This window comes from Castor canadensis, chromosome 9 (genome assembly GCF_047511655.1).
Source record: "Castor canadensis chromosome 9, mCasCan1.hap1v2, whole genome shotgun sequence".
Taxonomy (NCBI): domain Eukaryota; kingdom Metazoa; phylum Chordata; class Mammalia; order Rodentia; family Castoridae; genus Castor; species Castor canadensis.
The window spans coordinates 143,030,187-143,051,611 of record NC_133394.1 but is presented as its reverse complement, the minus strand read 5'-3'; the positions used below and the strand labels follow the sequence as shown (position 1 = coordinate 143,051,611).

General features: G+C 40.9%; 1 protein-coding gene across 12 annotated transcripts in view; it reads right to left on the bottom strand.

Moving 5' to 3' along the window:
- Positions 1 to 18,950, bottom strand: part of Ldb2 (LIM domain binding 2) — a 346,704-nt gene extending 327,754 nt beyond the window's left edge. For 4 of the 12 annotated variants that reach the window (XM_074042557.1, XM_074042556.1, XM_074042563.1 and 1 more), the window contains exon 1: positions 18,485 to 18,944. In XM_074042557.1, the coding sequence (XP_073898658.1) occupies positions 18,485 to 18,616 (132 nt within the window). In that variant the 5' untranslated portion in view covers positions 18,617 to 18,944. Of the gene's footprint in view, positions 1 to 18,484 lie in introns of all 12 variants that reach the window. The other 8 variants (XM_074042558.1, XM_074042562.1, XM_074042559.1 and 5 more) reach the window with 5 other exon arrangements.
- Positions 18,951 to 21,425: the final 2,475 nt, after the last annotated feature.

The following is a 21,425-nucleotide window of genomic DNA, read 5'->3' as shown; positions in this document are numbered from 1 at the left end:
ACAGAGAAATAATGAGACTCAAAAATGAGGAAGAGAATGAGAATGAACACTTTATCTTAGGATGTTGATCCAGCTGGTAAGTAACAAAAATGTGAAGATGCTAATCAGAAGCAAAGAAAGGCAGAGATGGGGAATAGCACAGCTCAGGGGAGGCAGAGAAGCTGTCTGGGATATGCACGGAGTTGATAGACATTGAAAGTGTGTTCTTACAGCAATTTCAAGAGGATTCTGGGAAGCAGGTACAGTGAGCATCATTAAAGCACATGCTGACGTGGGGTTTACACACACAGGCACATGCTGTTAGCAAGAACAAATGGCGATGAAGCCTGAGAAGAGTTCCCACCATCTTCTTCCAGTAATGCCAGAATTCGAAGGAGCCTGTTCCTACTCAACTCCCTCCACAGCAAACCATTGCCCATAAAGTTCATTGTCATCTTTTACCTGGAAGTCTGCAATATCCCTCTTTAACTTGTCTTCCTGTATCTGCTCTTAAACCTTTCTGTTCTCCACTTAGCAGCTGAGAGGTTTTTAAAATGCTATTCCAATTGTGTACCCTCTTTTAAACCTTCAGCAAGAGCAGCACACTTCCCATTGCTCTTAGGAATAAAAAAAGGTAAAGAAAAGAGAGCCAAACCCTCAGTATGGTTGATTCCCAGTCAAACATGATCCGGCCCCAACCTTAAATTCATTTTACTTCTCTTTGCTGTCTAGAATGTCGAAAACTGGCCCTTTCCTAGCACAGGACCTTTGTCAGTCCTCTTCTGGAAGTTCATCTTGGCATCTTGTGTCCTACTTTTCTAGTTAAAACTTCACTGCCTTAAAAAAAATGAAAATAAAAAGCTTTCCCTGACTACTATTCTCACCAATGTAGCAACATGCTTGATTCCTACAGTCTATATATCCCACTGTGTTACGTGGTGTGTATCTTATCCATTATAAGTATGCTATGACTGTTTAGTTGCTTTCCATCTCTCTTACTTGGTTGTTAGTTTTATATAAGAAAGGCTCATTTCTGTTTTTACAGACCATTGTATGCTAACTGCCTGGCCATGCTCAGTGTAAATGGACCACGTGAGGGACCATGAATGAGATTTCAATGGATCTGTTCAAGAACATATAGTGGTTCCATATTGCTATAAAGTCAAGTTCAAACTCCTCAACCAAACATTCCAGGACCTCCGACACCAGCCTCTATGAAGAAGGCAGGATTTTTTTTTTCTTTTATGGTACTGGGGTTTGGACTCATAGCTCTGTGCTTGCTAGGCAGGCACTCTACAACTTAAGTCACACCTCCATTCCTTTTTGCTCCAGTTATTTTGGAGAGAAGGTCTTGCTTTTCTTCTCCATGCTCACCCGGACCATTACCCTTATATTTCATGCCTCCCTCCATCACCGGGTGACAGTTGTGCACTACAGTGCCATTTCTTTCCCCATTAAGATGGGGTCTTGTGAACTTTTTTTTGCCCATGCTGGCCTACAATGGAGATCTTCCCAATCTCAGTCTCCGAAGTATCTTGAACTACAGGCTTGAGCCACTGGTGCCTGATGAGAAGGCAGTATTTTGGCAGGAAAGGATAGGATGGGTAATTTCAAGTGTCAACTTGATTGGCCAGGGGAAGACAGGTGTCTGGCTAAACCTGGGAGGGTGTATTCTCCATGATCAGCACATGATTGGTGGAGTAAGGCAGATGACCCTCCCCATTAGGGGTGGTCATCAACCAATCCATGGAAGGCCTAACCTCCAAAAGAGGAGGAGATTGGATTAACTGCCTGACTGTCTGAGCTGAGGTGGGGGAAAAGAGGGAGACAAAGAGTGGGATTTTCAGACCTACCGAGCAGACAGCACTCTGCACCATCATCTCACTGGCTTTTGAGCCAACTACAGCACTGTTTTTCTTGGATCTTCAGCTTGGAGGTGACAGGTTCTGAGATTTCTCAGTCTCTCTAATGTGAGCCTATACCTAATGAAAACTCTCTTCTTGGATGTATATTTTTTGTTCTGATTCTCAGGAAAGTGTTGATAATGCAGAGGGGGTAAAGAAGAAAGAGAAGAATATCTCCCTAGCAAACATGAAGCCAATTTACCAACACCATGAATTCTATTTTCACTGCATTCCATGTGTATGGTGCCTGCTATAGTCTGGGGGCTGAATGTCTGTCAAAGGACCATATGGCAGACTTGGTCCTAAGGTGGCCCTGCTGAGAAGTGGCAGGACCTATAGGAAGTGAGCCTAGTGAAAGACCATTAGGTCACACAGGGCTGGGGGAGGAGGGTGCCCTTAAAGGGAATTGTGAGACCCCAGTCCCTTCCTTTTCCTCTGATTTCTAACCAGGAGGTGAGCAGTTGGCTGTACCATGTGCTCTTCACTATTGTGTCAAGCAGCTTTTCCCCAGGTCTGCATCCTGCTGACCATAGACTGGAACCTGTGAAACTGGGGGTCAAAATAAACTTTACTCTTACAACCTCAGGTATTTCATAGTAATGATGGAAAGCTGATTGACAAGTATGTCCAAGTATGAAAAACAGTGGTGGTGGTACCTGCTTCCAGTTCTCTCTTCCCTTGTGACAAGCCACCCCGCTAATCCTGCCTAAGACCTGAGTGCTCTGTAGCACTCTTAGGCCTCTGTTTCTTCTGTCCAGCATGTCCTTCTTTTCCTCTAATAAATCCAAGTCCTGTCATCCCTTATAGAATCATTTCCAATCTTCTCCATGACAAGACCTAATGTCACTTCTATATGCATGGTGTTCTAATGATAGAAGACAATTAACACACCCTTAAAATTCTTCACGTGTTCAATCAATATTTAGTGAGCATCAACTATATTTCAGGTCCTGTGCCACACTTGGAGTGACTAAAGTAAATGAAAACAAATCTTCTTGTATCAGTGGGCAGTTTGGGTACTGCAAAAAAAAGCAACTAGCCAAGGAGAGGAAAGGATATTCAGAGCACTTTTCCAAGCCCTGAGGGGGTCAGAGTTGATTAAGAAGATCAGGAGACCAGCAAGTTCTTCTTGTGCACAGAAGGGCTGCAGGGTCACTCAAAGGGAGACCTTCATCTATTTCACATAGATGTCTTATTGCTGCTCTGCATGGAAGACAGACATTGAGCTTGTCTTTGTGAGATTTAGAGTTCATTGTTGTTCCCACTGTTTAAACTTCAGAGCCTGCTACTCCTCTCATATTCTTCATTCATTCAAGAATATTCTAGATGACTTTTACTGCCCTTGCTTCTGGATTCTGTGTTGCTGATGCAGGAATGGTCCCTGAGCTCAAGCAGTGCATGAGGGTGTAACCCTCACTATGGACTCTCAGTATACCCAGGCTGAGTCCATAGCAGACTATGAGGGCCTCTAAGAAGCCCAGGACTTCCATAGACCTCAGTTTCCTCATCTGTAAAGCGGGGCACTATCTAGAGAGTCATAGAGTTGAGCAGTGAGGTTCTGCTCTAAACTTGGCACACCCAGTTCAAGCCACAGGATGCTTCTGCCTTGCTGTAAAACCCTGGGCTAGTGACTGAACCTCCCTCAGCCTCAGCGTTCTCATTTGAAAAATGGAGGCTACCCACTCCTTCCCCAGAGGTGAGTGGCTTGATTAAAACAATAAAGTAATGGAGCTTGGGTGTGGGGAGCATGCAGCAACTCAATAAATGTTCACAATTGTTCCTGCTCTTGAAATTTGAAGTTCTACCTTTTCTCATCAGTCTCCTACCTTCAGTTTTATGGACTCCTAACTATCCAAGGCTTTGGAATAGCTATTTCTTCTTAAAATTCAGACAGTGCAGGACTGGAGGTAAGACACCTAGCAAGCAAAACCCTGAGTTCAAACCCAAGTACTACCAAAAAAAAAAAAAATTCTGACAGTGTAGTTTAGCTATGTACCATAGTTAGAGGAAAGAGATTTGGGATTAAATTTTTTTGTTGTTGTTAAGGTTCACAGTGTAACAAGCCAGAAATTTCACAAAATTGCTATGTTCAAAGCATTATTAAGGATTAAATTTTCTACCTATCCTCAGACAATTTCTCATGGCTCAGAAAAAAAGAAGATAAATTTTGCCACATCTTGGCTTTTAAATGGACTTAGAGGAGCTGTGTTTTTCTTTTCTCTCTCATCCAAGGTTTAGATTACAGTGGGTTAAGGGGCCCGGCTGCAGCCATCACTTGCCTTTCTCTAGAGATCAACAGATACGCACCATCATCAAGAAGTTTAAATCTATGAATATTTGGGTCACAGTTTATGCTGTAACACAAGGAATTTAGAGTGACTGTGAGCGTGTGTGTGTGTGTGCGTGTGTGTGTGTGTGTGTGTGTGAAAGAGAGAGCGAGAGAGAGAGCAAAAGAAGGCATCTCAATACTCCAGTCCTGGCGAGGTAACTCCTATCCCCACTGCTCTCAACAGGCAGCTCTTAGCAATCACAACACTTGTCACCCCTTCTTCATCACCAGAGGCTTAGCCAACTGCCTCCCCTATTAGGCTGCGAGCATCCTGAGGGCAGGCCTTTCTTGCCAGCCTCCATCACTGAGCGTGTAATAAAGGAAACTGTACGCTGTGGAAGAATGAATGAGTCAATGCAATTCCATCCGGGACACCACAGGGTCCACTGTGAATGCTACTTCTTAAATGGTTTTAAAATCACAGCCATAATAAAACTAACAGCAGAGCTCTTTCTTCTCGCTTTTCCCCTGCCTTAAAAAAAAAAAAAAAAAATCACAGGAAATATAGAATTAGGACTAGAAACCATTCCCCATGCACTCTCTCTCCACCTCCCCCATCCTCTCATTATACCCAGAGCATCTGGTGTCCCTTCAAGGAGGTCTCCAGAGAGCAGGTAATATTACATAGGGCTGAGCTCCTTGCAAATACAATGGAGTGAATTGAGGCAGAGATTTCACTTTCAAACTATAAATGTCTTGACATATTTTCTTTTCAGACAAATGCCTGGAAATATAATAAATTACATTTTAATGTTTACTTGTTTCAAATACAGTATTTTTTTCAACAAATGCAAAGTTTTGAGTCCAGAAAAAAATAGGTTTAAATCACCATCCCAGCAAGCAGTTTTTAAAATACACACAAGTGATCGTTTCAAAGCAGTTTAATGCACTTAGCCAACAGGCATTAACAGTCTTTTCAAAATAACCTAACACCTTAAGCTTATTTTCTAGTCTTGGTTCAGATTAATTTTAACCTCTCAAAAAAAAAAAATCTGATGGTCCAGGGCCCCCCCCTGAGCTCTGTAATTTTAGTACATCCTGCATTTGCATGTGAGCTACTCTTAGGATAGCAGGAACAAACAATCCAGGGCCTTCCTCTGTGTGCCGGTTCTAAGACAATAGGGCACACAGCATTCACAGGCAAAAAAGTGGCCCTCCAGTTCCAGACAGCTTGTGTAGCAAAGCAAGACCCCGTGACTCAGCAAGATCGACTCAGACACAGTCAAAAACACATTACGGACTTTGAGTTTTATGTTTAATGTGGCAGATTGGAAACAGAAACAAATAGTCTACCTCATTACAACCATCAGCCCCAAGGCAAAAGAAAGAGCCTTGGAGTTCATATCTAATGTAATCCAGGGAAGTCAGAAGAGGAAACAGGTTCAGGAAAGTGAAAGACTTCGCCAAGGCCATAGTATTACGTTTAGAGAGAGAGGAAGGTACCAGAAGGATTCAAGACAAACACCCATGAAATGAACAAAAGGCCAAGGCCTACGATGGGGCGTGAAGTGCCATGTGAGGAAGGAAACAGACTTCACCTGATACCAACCCTCAATCTGACAATCTACCTGCACTGCCCCACTCAGCACCCAGAATGTTCTTTGGATGTGGATATATTGTTGTCTCATTTAACCAAGTTGGAAACTGGGTCTCATATTTCCCTTTGATTCACCGCCAATGTACTGTGGGGTCCTTGGGACAGGCTGGCTGCCAGCTGAGGGAGAGGAAGATTTCCCAGAAGCTATAGCTCTTCGCTTCTGGTTTTCCACACAGATCCCAATCCTGTTGAGGCAGGAAGAAAGCTCAGGACTGAAGACCCTGTCATCTGTTCTCCAAAATAGCTGCTGAAAGTTTTGTGGCCCACAGCTTGGACCTCAGTGTCCAAGTGTCATTGGCAAGTTACATAATCTTGGTTTACGGTAATTTCGCATCTTAAAAGAAAAATGCCATGAAGATCCATCCTTTGCCTCAGACATATGAGACTAAAAATAGCTCAGTCAGCCAGTAAGTGTGCATGATTTTTCTTTTATGCATTGCCCTATCCGCTGATTCCTTCCTCACAGCAAACGTGCTCCAAGACAGACGTCAGTCCTTCCTCCATGGAGGAGCCGGAGGGATCTTGAGGTCTGGCAGACAAATCCTTTCATTCCAGGGCCAAAACCGCCTTCGTGATTTCCCTTTGCTCAATAGCAAAGCCAAAGCTGAGTGGACTTTTACCATGCACTGACTGTTGGTCTAGAACTTAAAGGTCTTGTCTCATACAAGTCCCTAAATCAGTCCCAGGAAGTAGAGACTACTGCTGTCCCGTTTTTCAGAGGAGGAATCCAAGGCACAGAAACGTTAAATAATTGTGCCACGGTTCTGTTACTCACCCTGCTATGGCCCAATCTACAGTCTCTGAGGGGTAAAGACAGCAACAGCCCTGGCTGGGTGCACCAACACCTCCACACTCTGACTTCCACTTCCTGGACAGATGTGTTTACTGTATACAGTGTCACCAACCCCACCCCACCACACACGAGCACACTCACAGGTACACCCTGAGCCCCAGCCATGCCTAAGCCCTCACCCTTCTTCAAATATAACACCAATTTTCGCGGCTAAATTTTTTTTACATTTGCTGTTCCTTCTGTTTAAAACACCCTTCCCACCACGCTTGCAGAATTAAGCAAATTCTCACTCATCTGTCAAGAATTTTCTTCTCCATGAATCCTGAGTCCTCACTAAGCTCCTTTAAGACAGGAATGCTATCTTCTCCATCTCTAGACCACGAATGCTACATGGGAGGTACTCAATATTCATGAAGCAAATAAGCCATGACACTAACAGTTAGCATTTCTAAGATGCAGGAACTGTGCTAAGCACTTTATAAAAATTGCCTCACTCAATCTTCACTGTCATCACTCCCTTATTACCCATAAGGGCAACTCAGGCACAGAGGGGTCAGCGAACTTACCCAAGGCCACGCAACCGGTAAATAAAAAAATAAACTTAACTTCAGAAATCAAGTATTTAATGCAAATGCTGATGGAACGCAATCTTATTGCACACTGTTTAGTTGTAATAGAAGCACATGTGAATGAGGCTTATTTGAAAAATGCATGTTACCCTTACAAAAACAGTGATAACTCAGAAACTAATTACAAAATGGTGGTGTCGAAGACAGTATCAAATAATTACAAAATGGTGGTGTCACAGACAATATTCCTGTCATGAAATTGACAGGAGCATGAATAAGATAGATTGAAGGGACCCCAAGGGTTCCTTCAATCGGGTGAGGAAAATAGCAGAACATACAACTCGTGACACAGCCCATTTCTCCAGGCCCCCCTTTTCTCCTTGAATCAGAGATGTCCTTCAAATGCTGTCATAAATTCACTTGCTGTATCCTGACCCGCTGGATCTAGATGAACACTGTTCCAGATCAACACTGACTCTTAACATTAATTCAAGTTCCCTCTTCTTTGCAATTCCCTCTTAGGAATTGTGCAAAAATCTTTTGATTTACAGCCCCTGTGCAAGGTTCCCTGTATCTTTAGTCAGAAACACTACAAAAGAAAGATAAGCAGAGAAAAGAAGGTTCTGCCCCCAAATATGAGAGGGAAGTCAATCTTCAAAGGTGAGAGAGCCCTGGATTCAAGATTTCTGACTAAGTAGCAATGGTGATTGTTACAGTCGCAATGGCTAACCCCTTTTTAACGTCACTTCTCCACCTTACTGGGGGAGAAGACTGATTATTAAGAATATTGAACTCTGAGTACAAATTATGATAATAATTTATATATATATATGTGTGTGTGGGTGTATATTTATATATAGAGAGAGAAAAGAAATCTGCAAATGGTATAATGTTTGTTTGAATTATATATGTTTATACATATTATATATATATCAACTAAATAAACATGCTAATAGTTTAAGCAACTGGAATTACATTTTAAGAAAATTTAAGGTCAAGGTGCAATGCTGATGATTTTAGTTAAAGAGCTGGATACAAAAGGATGGTCAATATGCTTCTGAGTAGGTAAGGTTTATACATATGTCTAGGTCTATGGATATGTATGTGTGCATTAAATTTATTTGATAAAATGTTAGCAGCAATTTTTTGTGTGATTATGTTAAAGACAATTTTTATTTACTATCTCACCATTGTACTTTACAAATACTCCACATTAATAATGTATGGTGTTTTTAAAGACAAAAGAGTAGGCATTTTAAATTGGATCTGGATTCTGTACTTTGGAAACAGGGGCTTGAGTCAGATGACGTCTTGTGTCTGATCCAGTCCTGAAATTCTAGGATTCAGCTGACTTGGGAATGGTAGGGTCTCCCAAATTGGAACTTTTCAAGGCAGGCAATATGCACCGACTGCTCAATTTCAATTTCAAGAGAGAAATTTCAGCCAACTGCAGGTTAATCATGGTTAAAATGATAAGGCATAAGAAGGGTTGCTTTTTTGAATGTATTGCCAAATGGTTTACCTTGTTTATTGGTTTAGGTTTTGCTTGTCTACACAGATTTTCAGTAACAAGACAAAATCATGAGTGCTAAGAAGTGACCTACATTGGAAGCAAAATTTAACAAGCACTACACCTCTGAAGAGAGGAGGGAGAGAGAGAGAGAGAGAGGAAAAGGGAGGGAGAGAGAGTAGAAACCTGCAAATTATTTAATGTTTGTTTAAACTATGCAAGATTTTGATAAATGCAAAACTCTAAATAAAAATCTTACGTGCACAGTCAAGGAAATGAAGTATCAGAAGGTATATACTGTGTAAAGAACTCAATAGAAAAGTTAAGGAGACTTGACTCTGAAATGAGTGGGACAAATCAGCAAGTGTTTCATCTAAAAGAAAAGCAAAGTCAGGTGACATCACTATCCATGAATCTGATTCCACTGACCAGAAAGATACCAGGTGGTACTGCTCTGTACTTCCTGGAACCACTGTGTGTGCATTTCCACTGAGTTAAGGACTAAGCCACAAGGTGTCACAGTGGATCAATGGGAGGGCTGTTATCAGTCCAGACACGCACATGGTGCTTGAGGCTTCTGCCCAGTGCTGACCCAGCTCCTTTATAGAAGCCTGTGCTGGCAGCAAATTGAGCAGTGCACCCCTGTGGAAGAAATGGCCAGCCAAGGCCAGCAGGGGTGCGCTCCCCAGCCCTCTCCTGGGGCCCCTGTTTAGATAGCCCTGCAAAGACACTAGTGAGGGAGAGCATTTCACTATTCTGTTGTCTCTACCCAGTTCTTAGATGGTACAAGCCCCAATCACAGCTTTTCCCAACATGACGGACTACACACAATACCACACACTGGTCAGCACTTAATACTTAGCCCAGGTACTCTAAGGGATAATCATGAGCTGGGATTTGGGAGAGATCATGGCTACTACCTAAAGACATTACTCTTCCACAAGACAGGATATGGTTGTTGTGCCTTGACTGCTACCTAACAGTGAAAACCCCTAGTATATTATCACATAGTTCCCAGAATGTGTTATTACAAACATTTAGTACGCTAGTTCAGGCCACATGAAAAGTACTGCTAACTATACTTTTAGAATGAAGAGCAAAGTTTTCATTACTTTAATTTGCTGAAAGAATAGAGAATCTTGGTCATTATAGTTTCCATTCTTTAGCATTGTTTTGTGTACATTAGTCTTTCACATTTTAAAACTCAGTTTGAGAAGAAAACTTCACTGAGATCACTCAGCAAGTAGAGAGAGGATTTAGACTCAAGTTTATTTTATAGTAAGTCATATTGAGGTTCAGGCTGCATATTAATAGGTCTCTCCCTCACTCCAAAGGAAAGAAAAAACTGATGGGAAAAAATGTAAGATCTCCTAACCAGAAGTTGCACATATATACAAACAGTATGTCCCAGATTAACTGGCACCTCTCTCTTTCTCTCAATCTCTCTCTCTCTCTTTCTCCTTCCCTCCCTCCCTCCTTCCCTCCCTCTTTGTCTCATATTGTCAGGAAACACAAAGTTCTTACAGACCAGAGCATCAAACACTGATAACTTCCATACTTTCTGTTGTGCAAATCACTTCAAGTAAGCTAATTAATGGCTGTTTTGGGGTTTTTTTGTTTTTGCGGTAGCACTGGGGTTTGAATTTAGAGCCTCATGCTTGCTAGGCAGGCACTCTACCACTTGGGCCACTCCACCAGCCCTAATGGCTGTGGAAGCTCTTTCTTCAGATGCAGAGTGCTCCAGGAAATGCAGCATGATTCATATCATAGTTCATGGCTGTGTTCCCTTAGGTAGATCCAGAGCAAGAGAGAAATGCATACACATGAAATGAGAAAACACCTGTAGAATCAGTATAATTTTAATCACAAGTCAAGAAATTGCCAACAGAGTTGCACTACCCAGAAGGCAAAACCTTCAGGAGCCACACATCCTTCACAAAGGCCATTCTCCTTTGTCAGGCCTTTGTGTTCTGAAGGCAATGACCACTCCCTGGTTATTAGGCTCACAGAGTCTTGGATGTGCAACTGGAACTGCTGCAAGTATTGGAAACTTCAGGGCAAATTCCAGTGTCAGTGTGGACATTGCCAAAGAAACTTAATTTCTTTTATTCGACAAATATATTTTCCGTTCATCCATGTGCTACAGGGAATGGAAAAGATAACTGACAAGACAACCAGTCCCTGTGTTCACCAGACTTCTATGGAGGACAAGCAAACACTTAGGACATAAGCAAGAAACAAGACAATATCAGATCACAATGATTCCTATGAAGCAAATAAAGAGGACATGTGACAGAAAGTGACTGAGGGCTATTTTAGTTGAGGGGATTGAGGAAGGCCTGTCTGGGAAGGCAACATTGAAGGTGATCAACAGAGAGCCACCTAAGTTCTGTGACTTATTTTTTTCATTGTCCTTATTTTCTTTGAGATATCAATCAATTAAAAAAAACTATCATCCTGCCAAATTTTAATTCTGGTTAGTTATGAGAGTCATTGTAGAGGAGGTCATTTGCTCATTCCACCATGAAGAGCAAAGGCCCTGACATGTGAGTGTCTGGACAAGTCGATGGATTCAAAAACAATCCCTGGAGGCACAGAAGATAGGTGGAGCCATGGAAAGGAGCAGCTCATGTGACCTCAAAGCCAGAGTGAGGACTTTAAGGTCTGTCCTAGATTGGAAAGAAAGCCAGATAGTATAAGATGTGGTTTATGCATCAAAAGTATCACCTGGGCTGCTCATGACAATGGATTGTAAAGTGGAGTGAGGGAGCAGGAAGTGCAACCCAAATGCTTCTCCATCCAAAAAAGAAAGGATGAGAGTTTGTAATGTCACCAGGACAGAGAAGACTGCTCTTCACAGAGGTATACCAAGACTTTAATGCTAAGTCTTCTCTTTTTAATAGGAAGGTAAAACTTCACATTAGGTTGGTGGAATTAGGAACTGATGTAAAGGCAGGCTGTGGCCTCCAGGGCCATCAAAGCAGAGTAGGGAACCAGAAGCTAACAATACGGGATGCTCCAAGAAAGAAATCTGAGATGGGGAGTTAGAAAGTCCAGTTCTGCAGATTCAAATCCCAGTGTTAGCCTGATAGTTTACAGTCTTCACCTCCCTAGGCCTCAGTGTCCTTATCTCTTTAAGGAGAATAGGAACACATGGATCTCAGGCTTTGGGGTAGACCAAATGAGGACAACAATCTGATCTCTATTCCTTGGCAGGTAACTACTATAAAGACCATGCCTCACAGGTAGCCCAGATGGTCTGCAAGGGCACAAGGGAAGCTTTCATCTTCTTCCACAAAGAATTTCTGCAGAGACAGGACAGTGGACACACAGGTTGCCTCTTCCAAGTGGATCAAATGTAAAGAAGCCAAAACATACTAGAGGAATTCTCTTCCCTCTTTGTTTTCTCTCTGATTCCTAATTGATCACTTGCAATAGGAAGCCAATGCTGCGTCAAATTCTCATTCTAATTTAATCTCTTAATACTTATACTGGTTATTGCTGCCAACTAGATAACACCACTAAAAATGGAATCATTTCTCTCCTCATCCCACCACTATTTAAAACAATCCAAATTCAGTCTTCCACAGACATGACTAATAAGATTCAATCACCGGATGGAAATCTAAACATTTTTAAGTGAAAAAAAAAAAAAACCTATAAAACTTTGATGACAATGTACATTATTCTACCATTCCAGGGATCCTTCAGATAAAGTGGACATAATAAATATTCTTTAATAGGGTGTAGTTCAGGTTATTTACTTTTTTCAATAACGAGGGTAGGGCTCGAGGTGTATGTAGTTCAAGTGGAAGAGTGCCTGTGTGGTAAACATGGGGCCCTGAGTTCAAACCCCAATACCACCAAAAAAAAAAAAAACAAAAAACAAAAGTTAGCAATATTTTCAATAACGAGGGTATAGTTTCCATTCCTGGCTCTATCTCCTGGAATTTCACCATGCAGTGATCACAAGGGTTATATGAGCTGGCACACAAAAAGCAGTCAACACTGTGCCCAGTAGAGTGAATGCTCCATAGATACTGTTGTTACCATCCAACTACTTTTTACAAAAGTAAATAAATGTCTTTCACTACACACTGACACCCATAATGCACTATGTAGTTATCTGTCATGGCACTTCAATGTGAGAGTTAGTTTGTATGTCTTTCTCTAATTACCAGATCATAAGCTTCTAGAAAACAGAAAATGTCTTAATTGTCTCCGTGTTTCCAAATTCTGTGTTGCCTGAAGTATGGGAATTCTCAAAAGGGTGTCTGAATTTTAACTATTAAGAGCTACCTATATTCAAATGAATGCTGTAAGAATTTGCATTACAAGAAAAAAAATCTAGGCTCAAATAGATGAAAAAGGTAAAAGAAAATAAAAAGAGCAAATGTCATGGTCAGAATATGACAAAGGTAGATAGTTGTGTGGGCACCAGTTGAAAATTTTCTAAATGCTGTCTACTCTGATACTTAAAAAGACATTGTATTTTGAACAATTATGTTTTGAGACCCATCAACCAAATCCATATAAATAAGGTTTTTAGTCTGGTTCTTAGCCATTTATAAAGTTGAATGTTTGTGGTTGTTTGTTTTATGTTTTGCATGCTTGTTCAGGAAAGGGGTGCTCTGTGTTCCTAGAGGAAAATGAATTAATGTGAACAATTATAATAAAAGGAGATTTATGGCCCTGCTCTCATACAATTTAAATTAATTTCTTTCTGAAACCCAAACAAAAACCTAAATGTTCAAAAAATTCACAGCGTTTAAATCTTACATCATAATTTACACACCAAAAAGGGAGAAATTTAAATGTGCATTGATTTTCAGCTGATAAGAATCTGTGTTGAATGGAGGTTGAAAGATTTTTTTTTTTTCCCTTTTTGGCCTCCTTCAAATAGTTAGTTTGCAGCAATTTTTAATTAAAAACAGTTCCCATAGTTAAAAAAAAATAAAAAAATAAAAGACCTCAGGAAAATAAAATCAGAGCAAGAGTCCTGAAATTTGTTTTCTGAGGCCATGTAGAGAGCCTGAAAAATAAGAACTTTGGAACTTCTCATTTTTAAAAGTGCACTTTTGGTTTCATTTAACATTTTCAAAATAGCCGTCCTTACCACCACCAAGCCCCTCCCCCAACCCTCACCAAGCCCCTTCAAAAACTTTTTTTTTTTAAAAAAAAAAGCTCTTTTTTTAAAGCACTGAAAATCATTCGTGTATATATCACAGGATGCCAGCAACAGTTTTCTTTCTAAATTTCTAGGGTGGGGGGAACTCCCAAGTTATCAACAAAGCAGTTTTCTTTTTTTCCACTTAGCCAAAAAACCCAATCTCATTTTAACTAGTTTCCATCTGAACATCAGTGATATGGAGCTATTCCATGAATAAACATGATGTTACAATGTGAAACCCTGTGACTGAGTATATAAAAATGTAGCTGAAAGAAGAAAGGACTGACTCTCTCCTCCCCTCCCACTCCCTCCCCAGGGAGTTTGAGCTGAGCTGAGGAGGGGTGAAAAGCAGCAGATTTGAATTTCAAGGTCTTCAAACATTTTGCATGTTCGCATTAAATCCTGTAAAACTAAGCACTGTAATCCTAATAAAATCCTCGTGTGAACTGCTTCCGGTTGTAATCATAGATTTCTCTTTTGGAATGGGATGTGTAAAATTAATAAAAGAAATAAAAATACATAAGGGCACTCATGCTCTCCTGGTGTTTTATTTAAATTACCATGATGCCAACATAAAAAAATACAGGAACTTTTAAAATCTTCATCTGAATGAGGACTTTTTTTGGTTATTTGAATGAAGAAACAAAATGTTGAAAACTTATCCATAAAAACAAAGGTTTTTATAACTCTACTTGGTGAACTCTCTTAAATTCTATAATAATTAAATTACTTAAATCCTTTGCTTAAAATGAAAGTCACTACAATCTTTTTTCAGATATCACACTTACATTTTCATCCCATAGTGCAGACCACAGCAAATAAAAAATATATATATTTGTTGTTTTCATTGAAGCTTTTCATGAACAAATCTTGAAATCTTCAGAAAAATCTCTTTATGTCCTATCTGACTGTCCTCTGTGGGCAATGTGAAACTATTTAATTGTGCAGTTGTATTCTTCCAAAATACATTTGGAACAGTGAAACCTTTCAAACACAGGAATTTTGGAAGATATAAGGTCAATTTACAGTAACACGCACAACAGGAAATGTAACCCTTTTCTGCTGCCTATGAACAACAACAGTGACACAAAGCTCAAAGTTTCTCTTAATTTCATTTGGTGGGGGGGGGACCCACCCATTTATCAAAATCCAATGAAATTCTTATGTTGCAAAGAGATTTTATTTCTCAGAATAGTCGGCAGCATTTAAAGTATATTTTTGTTTTCATTGTTGGCTTTTTAATGCATTCACCTTCCTTTCAAGGGAGGTGAGATCCTGGAATCTCTAAGACACTTGCTTTACCTGGCCACAAAGATTAAGGATCTAAATGACATCATGATATGCAAGTCCACTTTCACCTTTTATCTATTGGGTTTCTGGGCTGGCTAGTCAACAACTATTAATTGAGTTCCTACTTGTTGCAGACACTGCTAGCTCTCAGTGCTACCTTTAAATCCACTAAAAACCTATTATTTCAGTACCATTAGTGATTTTGAGTTACATCTCATAGGCAAAAACAAAGCTAGTGTCTGTGGATCTTTACTCTGTGTCATAATGTTTGTGGTACTAAGGAAAACTCAGTCTGAATTTCTGAAGTAAAGGGAAGGTAATTTGTAAATGAGGAAATCAAGACCCACACTCACTAGTTAGTAAGTGACAGAAGACTTAGAAATGGGATTAACTTGCAATCCTGTGTTCTGCAAACTCACACTGCCTGATGTCTGCAGGACTTTGATTTGATTTAATTGGAAGAAATGCCCATGAGGGAATGATCTGGGGGGTCAGCCATTGAAGTCAAACATCATGGGTTTTTACTAATTTACTTCCATAAAAACAGAGGTCTCTAGAAAATTTCTACAAACTTTATTGTAATTTCTTCAACACAAACCGATTTACTGTAATTTCTTTCTAGCCAAGCACACGTTTTTAAGAGGAATGGAGAGTTAGAGAGTTGAAAGTATCACCCAGGTGTATGTGCGTGCACACGTGTGTGTGTGTGTGTGTGAGTGTGTGTGTGTGTGTGTGTGTGTGTGTATGAGAGAGAGAGAGAGAGAGAAACACACAAATGGTTGTATTGGTTGTATGCATTGGTTAAATTCCAAAAGTGATCACTCAATAATCTGTTTGATCATTTGTGTAAACAAACTGATAATTCTTCTGGGTATCATTGCATTTTACTATAGCCAATGCTATTCCAGTGCTCAAAACAGCTTTATCATAAATAGTCATCATTGGTAAAGCCAAAGTGTAATTTTTTCATGTAAAGTTATTTTTTCTCTAAATACACATCATAGTCAAAATTTGATGCTTAATTTGATATTTTAAATTTCTTAGGAGCAATTATATGATTCCTTCCTTTTTTCATATGAAATGAAACCAAATTTATGATTTGGGTTTATAAAACCGCTTTTGTTGCTTGGCAAAGAAAAAAAAAGAAGTAGCAGGGCCATTATTTTGATAATTGTTAAAAAGATCTAATGAGGAGGGAAATGTACAAAGATTGGTTCTAGAACACACTCAAAAATCGTTCATAGAGCTTTAACTGGCACAGACAGAATTAAAAACTCTAAAATTTATTGGAGCCAGCTTTCCCAGTTCTTCAGCTATGAAGTTTTTTCTACTCAGAGTAAAGTCTTTCAAACTCATACCCCATAATTTAAAAGTTGGGAGTTCCTGAGCTTAGCTCTGACAAAAGATCCTGTGCCATTTTTGAAAAGTATACCACTAATGGGACCCTTTTTAAATGTCTTGTCACAAAAGCAGAACTGACTGCATCCTGCAGGTTTGTGTGAGGGCCAGTGTGGGGAAGTCTGGAGAGGTCTCCCTCCTCCCAGCTGCCCAGCACTGAGCACAGGCGCACAGGCACCCAGACCTCTCCACAGGAGAATGGGGGGAAACCCATTTGTGAAGCCTCAGAAACTTTCTAACATCCAAGCTGACACAGATTATTTGTCAATTCAGTTGCTGTTCAAGAACTGAGACATAGTGGTCTCTGGTCACTTTTTGAAAAACTAATCATACTTTACAAGACATTTTCTTTCAGAAATGTTTTGTAATTAATGTGTGCCTGAACTTCAAGACATTCTCTAAGGTACCAATTCTGAAAGCAGGCTATGTCGGCTGATCACTTATGCAGGAATTTAAGATTTCAACACACAGTTGCAAAGATTTCAATGAAACATACAAACTGTAATGCACAGACACAAAGTAACACAGAGACAACACACGTTTACTGCACACAAGTTTACACTTCACTTCCATAGATGCTGATGGCTTCCAGAAAGACCTGCCAGCAATAATATTGAACATCTATGGTTGTGTTAACATATAAAGAAAATAGCAGTGATAAAGACACCCAGCTTTTAGAAAGACACAAGTCCTTGTCCAGCAATTAGCCAATCAGAAAGCAGGTCACATTTGTTAGTCAGCCGTATTAAATACATTAAACAAACGTCATGAATTCTCTACGGCTCCCGTGATAATTAAGCAAATGTGTTTTATTTTATAATACAAACTTAATGGAATCCCTTCCCAGAGTTAAAAGTCGATCTTCATTCTAAATACCCACCAAGCTATTCCCCAAAAGCTCTCTGGCATAAATCATCTGGGTATTTGGACACTGCTGAGAAAAGTCAGTTCAGGGATTTCTACTTCCTAAAGTGACTTTTGTGCACCTATATAACAAACTCCTACTCAGAATACTTCATTACAAAGCCCCATCTTAAAGCAAACGGACTGCCCCACAGTCTGCTCTGCCAGTCAGCTAAAGAAAAAGTCAAGTGACATTAAATATTTAAATTGCAGGAGGTGAGTGTGGAGTTTTGCATTTAGAAAGTTCTGAAAGTCCTGGTCTCTCTGCTCCCAGAGTTTCTCTCTCTCTCTCTCTCTCTCTCTCTCTCTCTCTCTCTCTCTCTCTCTCTCTCTCTCTCCCCCTCTCTCTTTCTCTCTCTCTAAGGCACAAGATCACAGATCACAAATGTACAAAAACTACAGCTGGTTTGAATGCTCAGCCAACTCCTGTCCCAAGGTAGAGTCCTCAGGCACAGCCATCTGCAAGAAGAGAAAGTGGAGAATCCTCTTGCCCCAAGCAACTGGTTTCTGAATTTAACATGCAAATGCACAACGGTGTGTTTCTCCAGGGCTAGTTCTGAAAAGTATGCAGGGCTACTCTTTTGCCCCCTTTACCTGGATTTTGATGAGTTTGAAAAGCAAACACAGGTCGAAGCAGACTTTCTCTGGTATTTATAAAGATATACAGATATACACATACATGCACTTTACCAGATGCAAATGATCACAAAATCCCTTGGAATTCTATCTCAAGAAACAGGAACATCTCAGAGCCTGCAAGCACCAGAGTTCTAGGGGAGAAGCCTTTCTGGAGACCCAGCAGGCAGACCAAGTGCTGGGTTGTCTATTTCAAGATTCCAGCAGAAACTGTCCTCTGCCCCAAGAGTTGCTGTTTCTAAAAAACCGGCGTCCCAACTAGTGGCTTTATCCTGGTGCTCATTTCTACCTACGTGGTAGTAGCTAGTGGGACACTTCCCATAGAATTGAGCCAGAAACCCCAAGAAAAGCCCAGGCACAGTTTTGAAAAAATCCACAAACCCACAGCCAAGGTTGGAGTACTTACCTCTGTGCGAGACTGCAGTCTCTTGTTCATCTCATAGATTCGGTACTCTGGCTGTACCATGTAGGGTGTATGTCTCCTATAAAATGGGCCGAAAGGAGAAGAATAGAAGGGGTCATGTGGTGTGCTGGACATCTTGCCTGCTTGTCGAAAATCAAGCTCAACAGACTATCAGTAACGTCCATGCAGAGCACATGGGCTGTGTTCTTCACAGTACAAAGTAGACGCACACACGCTCACACACACACAGAGGCAGGCAGGCAGGCAGAACACACTGGCTGGGAAGTGCTGTGGGAGCCCTCTATAGCGAGAGAGGAGAGGCAGCGGGAGGAGGGAGGAGGGAGGGAAGCAGGGAGGGAGGGAGCACGGGAGAGGAGGGAGAGCGCAGGAGCTCAGAGAGGGAGAGAAAGGAGAGGAGGGAGGGAGGTTGGGAGGGAGGGAAGGAGGGAGAAGATGGGAGAGGGAGGGAGAGAGGGAGAAGAGACTGGGAGAAGCTGGAGGCACTACTGCTTGTTTTTAAAGAAGCAGTTTGTGGAGAGGTCATTTCCTGTCCGCACTGTAGACTAGTTCAAAAATATAATTCTCCTCATAGTCTGACAAGAGGTCTAAGGCTTGCTTTTAATTTTTTTTTCTTCCTCCAGCCAGGACCCTTCACGACCTGATTGCTAAGCTTGTTAGCATAGAGGTGGTTCAACCACTGCCCGAGCCACTCACCCGACAGCCACACTGTTGTATCAGAAATGTGATAACTACCAAATACAGAAACACTGGCACTTTGGTCCCCAGAGTTCCAGCTGGTGATTCACTCCCTTGAGAAGATTTTCAGGCTCTAAGCTGCCTGGAGAGTTTTGGAAGCTGTCCTTCCAAGAGCTGGAGGTATCTTTGCATTCCCCACCCACCCACTCACCTTCCAAATCACCCCTCTGCCCAACCCCCTCCTTCACCTCCCAAGACTTTATTCAAGACCTTAGAAGGAGGTTTAAGGGGGCTTGGATTCAGGTTACCTGAGCATTTTCAGGTAAAAACAATCATCCTAAAGGTGAAACTTCTAAAATATAGCCATGAGGCAATGGTTTCTTTTCCCTAGGAGTTAGGGGGGAAAAATTCAAAAGCAGATCTCCCAATAAGATACGAAAAGGAAAGGAGAAAACTTCCACAAGAATGACCATGGAGAATTCAGCTAAGTAGGAGATTGCAGAGAATTGAATGGATCATCCCAAATAACATGCCCCTCTGATGGAAACAAAGTCTTCATTTTCTGAAATTTGTCAAGTGTATAAATTTTTCCCAATTACAGTATAAGACAACTGCAAGTAATCCCAAACAGCTCATGGGAGTGAAAAAAAAAATCCCTATAGAGAATTAGGGAATCTATAAAATAATAAATTCTGCCAGAACCAATGATAACCAGACATTTGACACCTAAAACAAAGCCCAGCCCCAGAAAATTTAAATGCACTAAGTTAACACCTAGCAAGGTCAATGGCAGTAAGGAAAGAAAGCCAAAGACCACCAAAAACATGAAGAATCAAGACCTGAATGCAAATGCATGCAAATGCGACATTTCTTCCTTTTAATAAGCAGATTAATTAACTTTCTGCCCCAATCATGGCTTGGGGTATCTCCAAGTCACTAGCCAACAGGGGATAAGGTATTGCTAATTCTACAATTTAAACTCTGAAGAATGCTCAGGCTGCAAAATTGCCCCCAAATTGCTGTCTTGATCAGTCTTTTTCCACAATTGCATGAACTGTTTGCAGACTCCACCCCAAACTTCCAGCACAGCAGCCCAACACAGTAATGCTGCTTGCCAGGATGAGATTAGGAGAGGTATTACACTGAGGCTGCTTGGAACTTGTGCTTGGGGACCCCAAGGCAGGCCAGCATGCTTGGTTTCAGGTTTCATTACAAATCTAAAAGCTGGGACCAAATTTGCTGCAAGGTTTGTCAAAACATACAACCTTCTAAAGATGAGATTTCAAACAAATTTGGTGTGATTTATGTTTTGGTATGGCGTCCACTGCAAAACCTAGTGGTTCCTTGTGTTTAAATTCCCAAAGTAAAGAAGTTCCAAGAGTTTAGTGCCTGTTTGAGTTTGTGTTTACGTGGCCAGTTCAGGGCAAGAAGCAAAGTGACTCCTAGACAGGCTTGTGCAACTCAAAACTCCATCCAGAGAGGGAACCCTGTTCTAGACAAGGTAAATTTTACTCTCATGAGTTCTTGCAAACTACTCCAAGTTATCATTGGAAATATTTCTTGCTGTTCATGCATAGGGTTTTTATGAAACTTTAGAAGGCTTAGTCTACCTCCATGAGTCCTCATCTCTTTGCTTCAAGAGTATCCAGACTGGTGTCCTGCTTACAGATTCACAGGTATCTTCTCACTTGGGATCTACCCTTATTGTAATCAGAGTGTTGATTGTGGAAAAGTGAAACTGATCAGGTCCTGCCTTTTCCTCTTTAATGTCTCTTTGTCACCAGTAGGAAAATGTCCAAGTTCCTTATTTCGTGGTACACAGAGCTGGAAAAGACTTCCACATACTCGAGCTTTCACTCTCTTTCTCTCATACTCACACACTCATTTACTCGTTCATTTGTTATTTCGTTTATTTTTTTACTTTGCTACACTTGATCTTCTCAAGGTTCCATTCTCCTTTCATACATGACCACATGTGTGGTTTTGTTCCATGTTTACGTGCAAACGCCTACTCACCAATCTATTTAATTAAACTGTCTCCTCCTAAATGAACCTTTATAATGCATCAAATTATTTATTCGGCTGACATTCCATTCACCACGGATGGGAGCCCAGACCATCCATGGAGCTACAATTTACCTGCCTGGTGAACTTGAGCAATCTACTCTACCTCTCTGTGCCTCAGTCATCTCATCTGTAAAATAGGGACTATAGTACCTGGACCATGAGACTAGGTACTACATCTGAG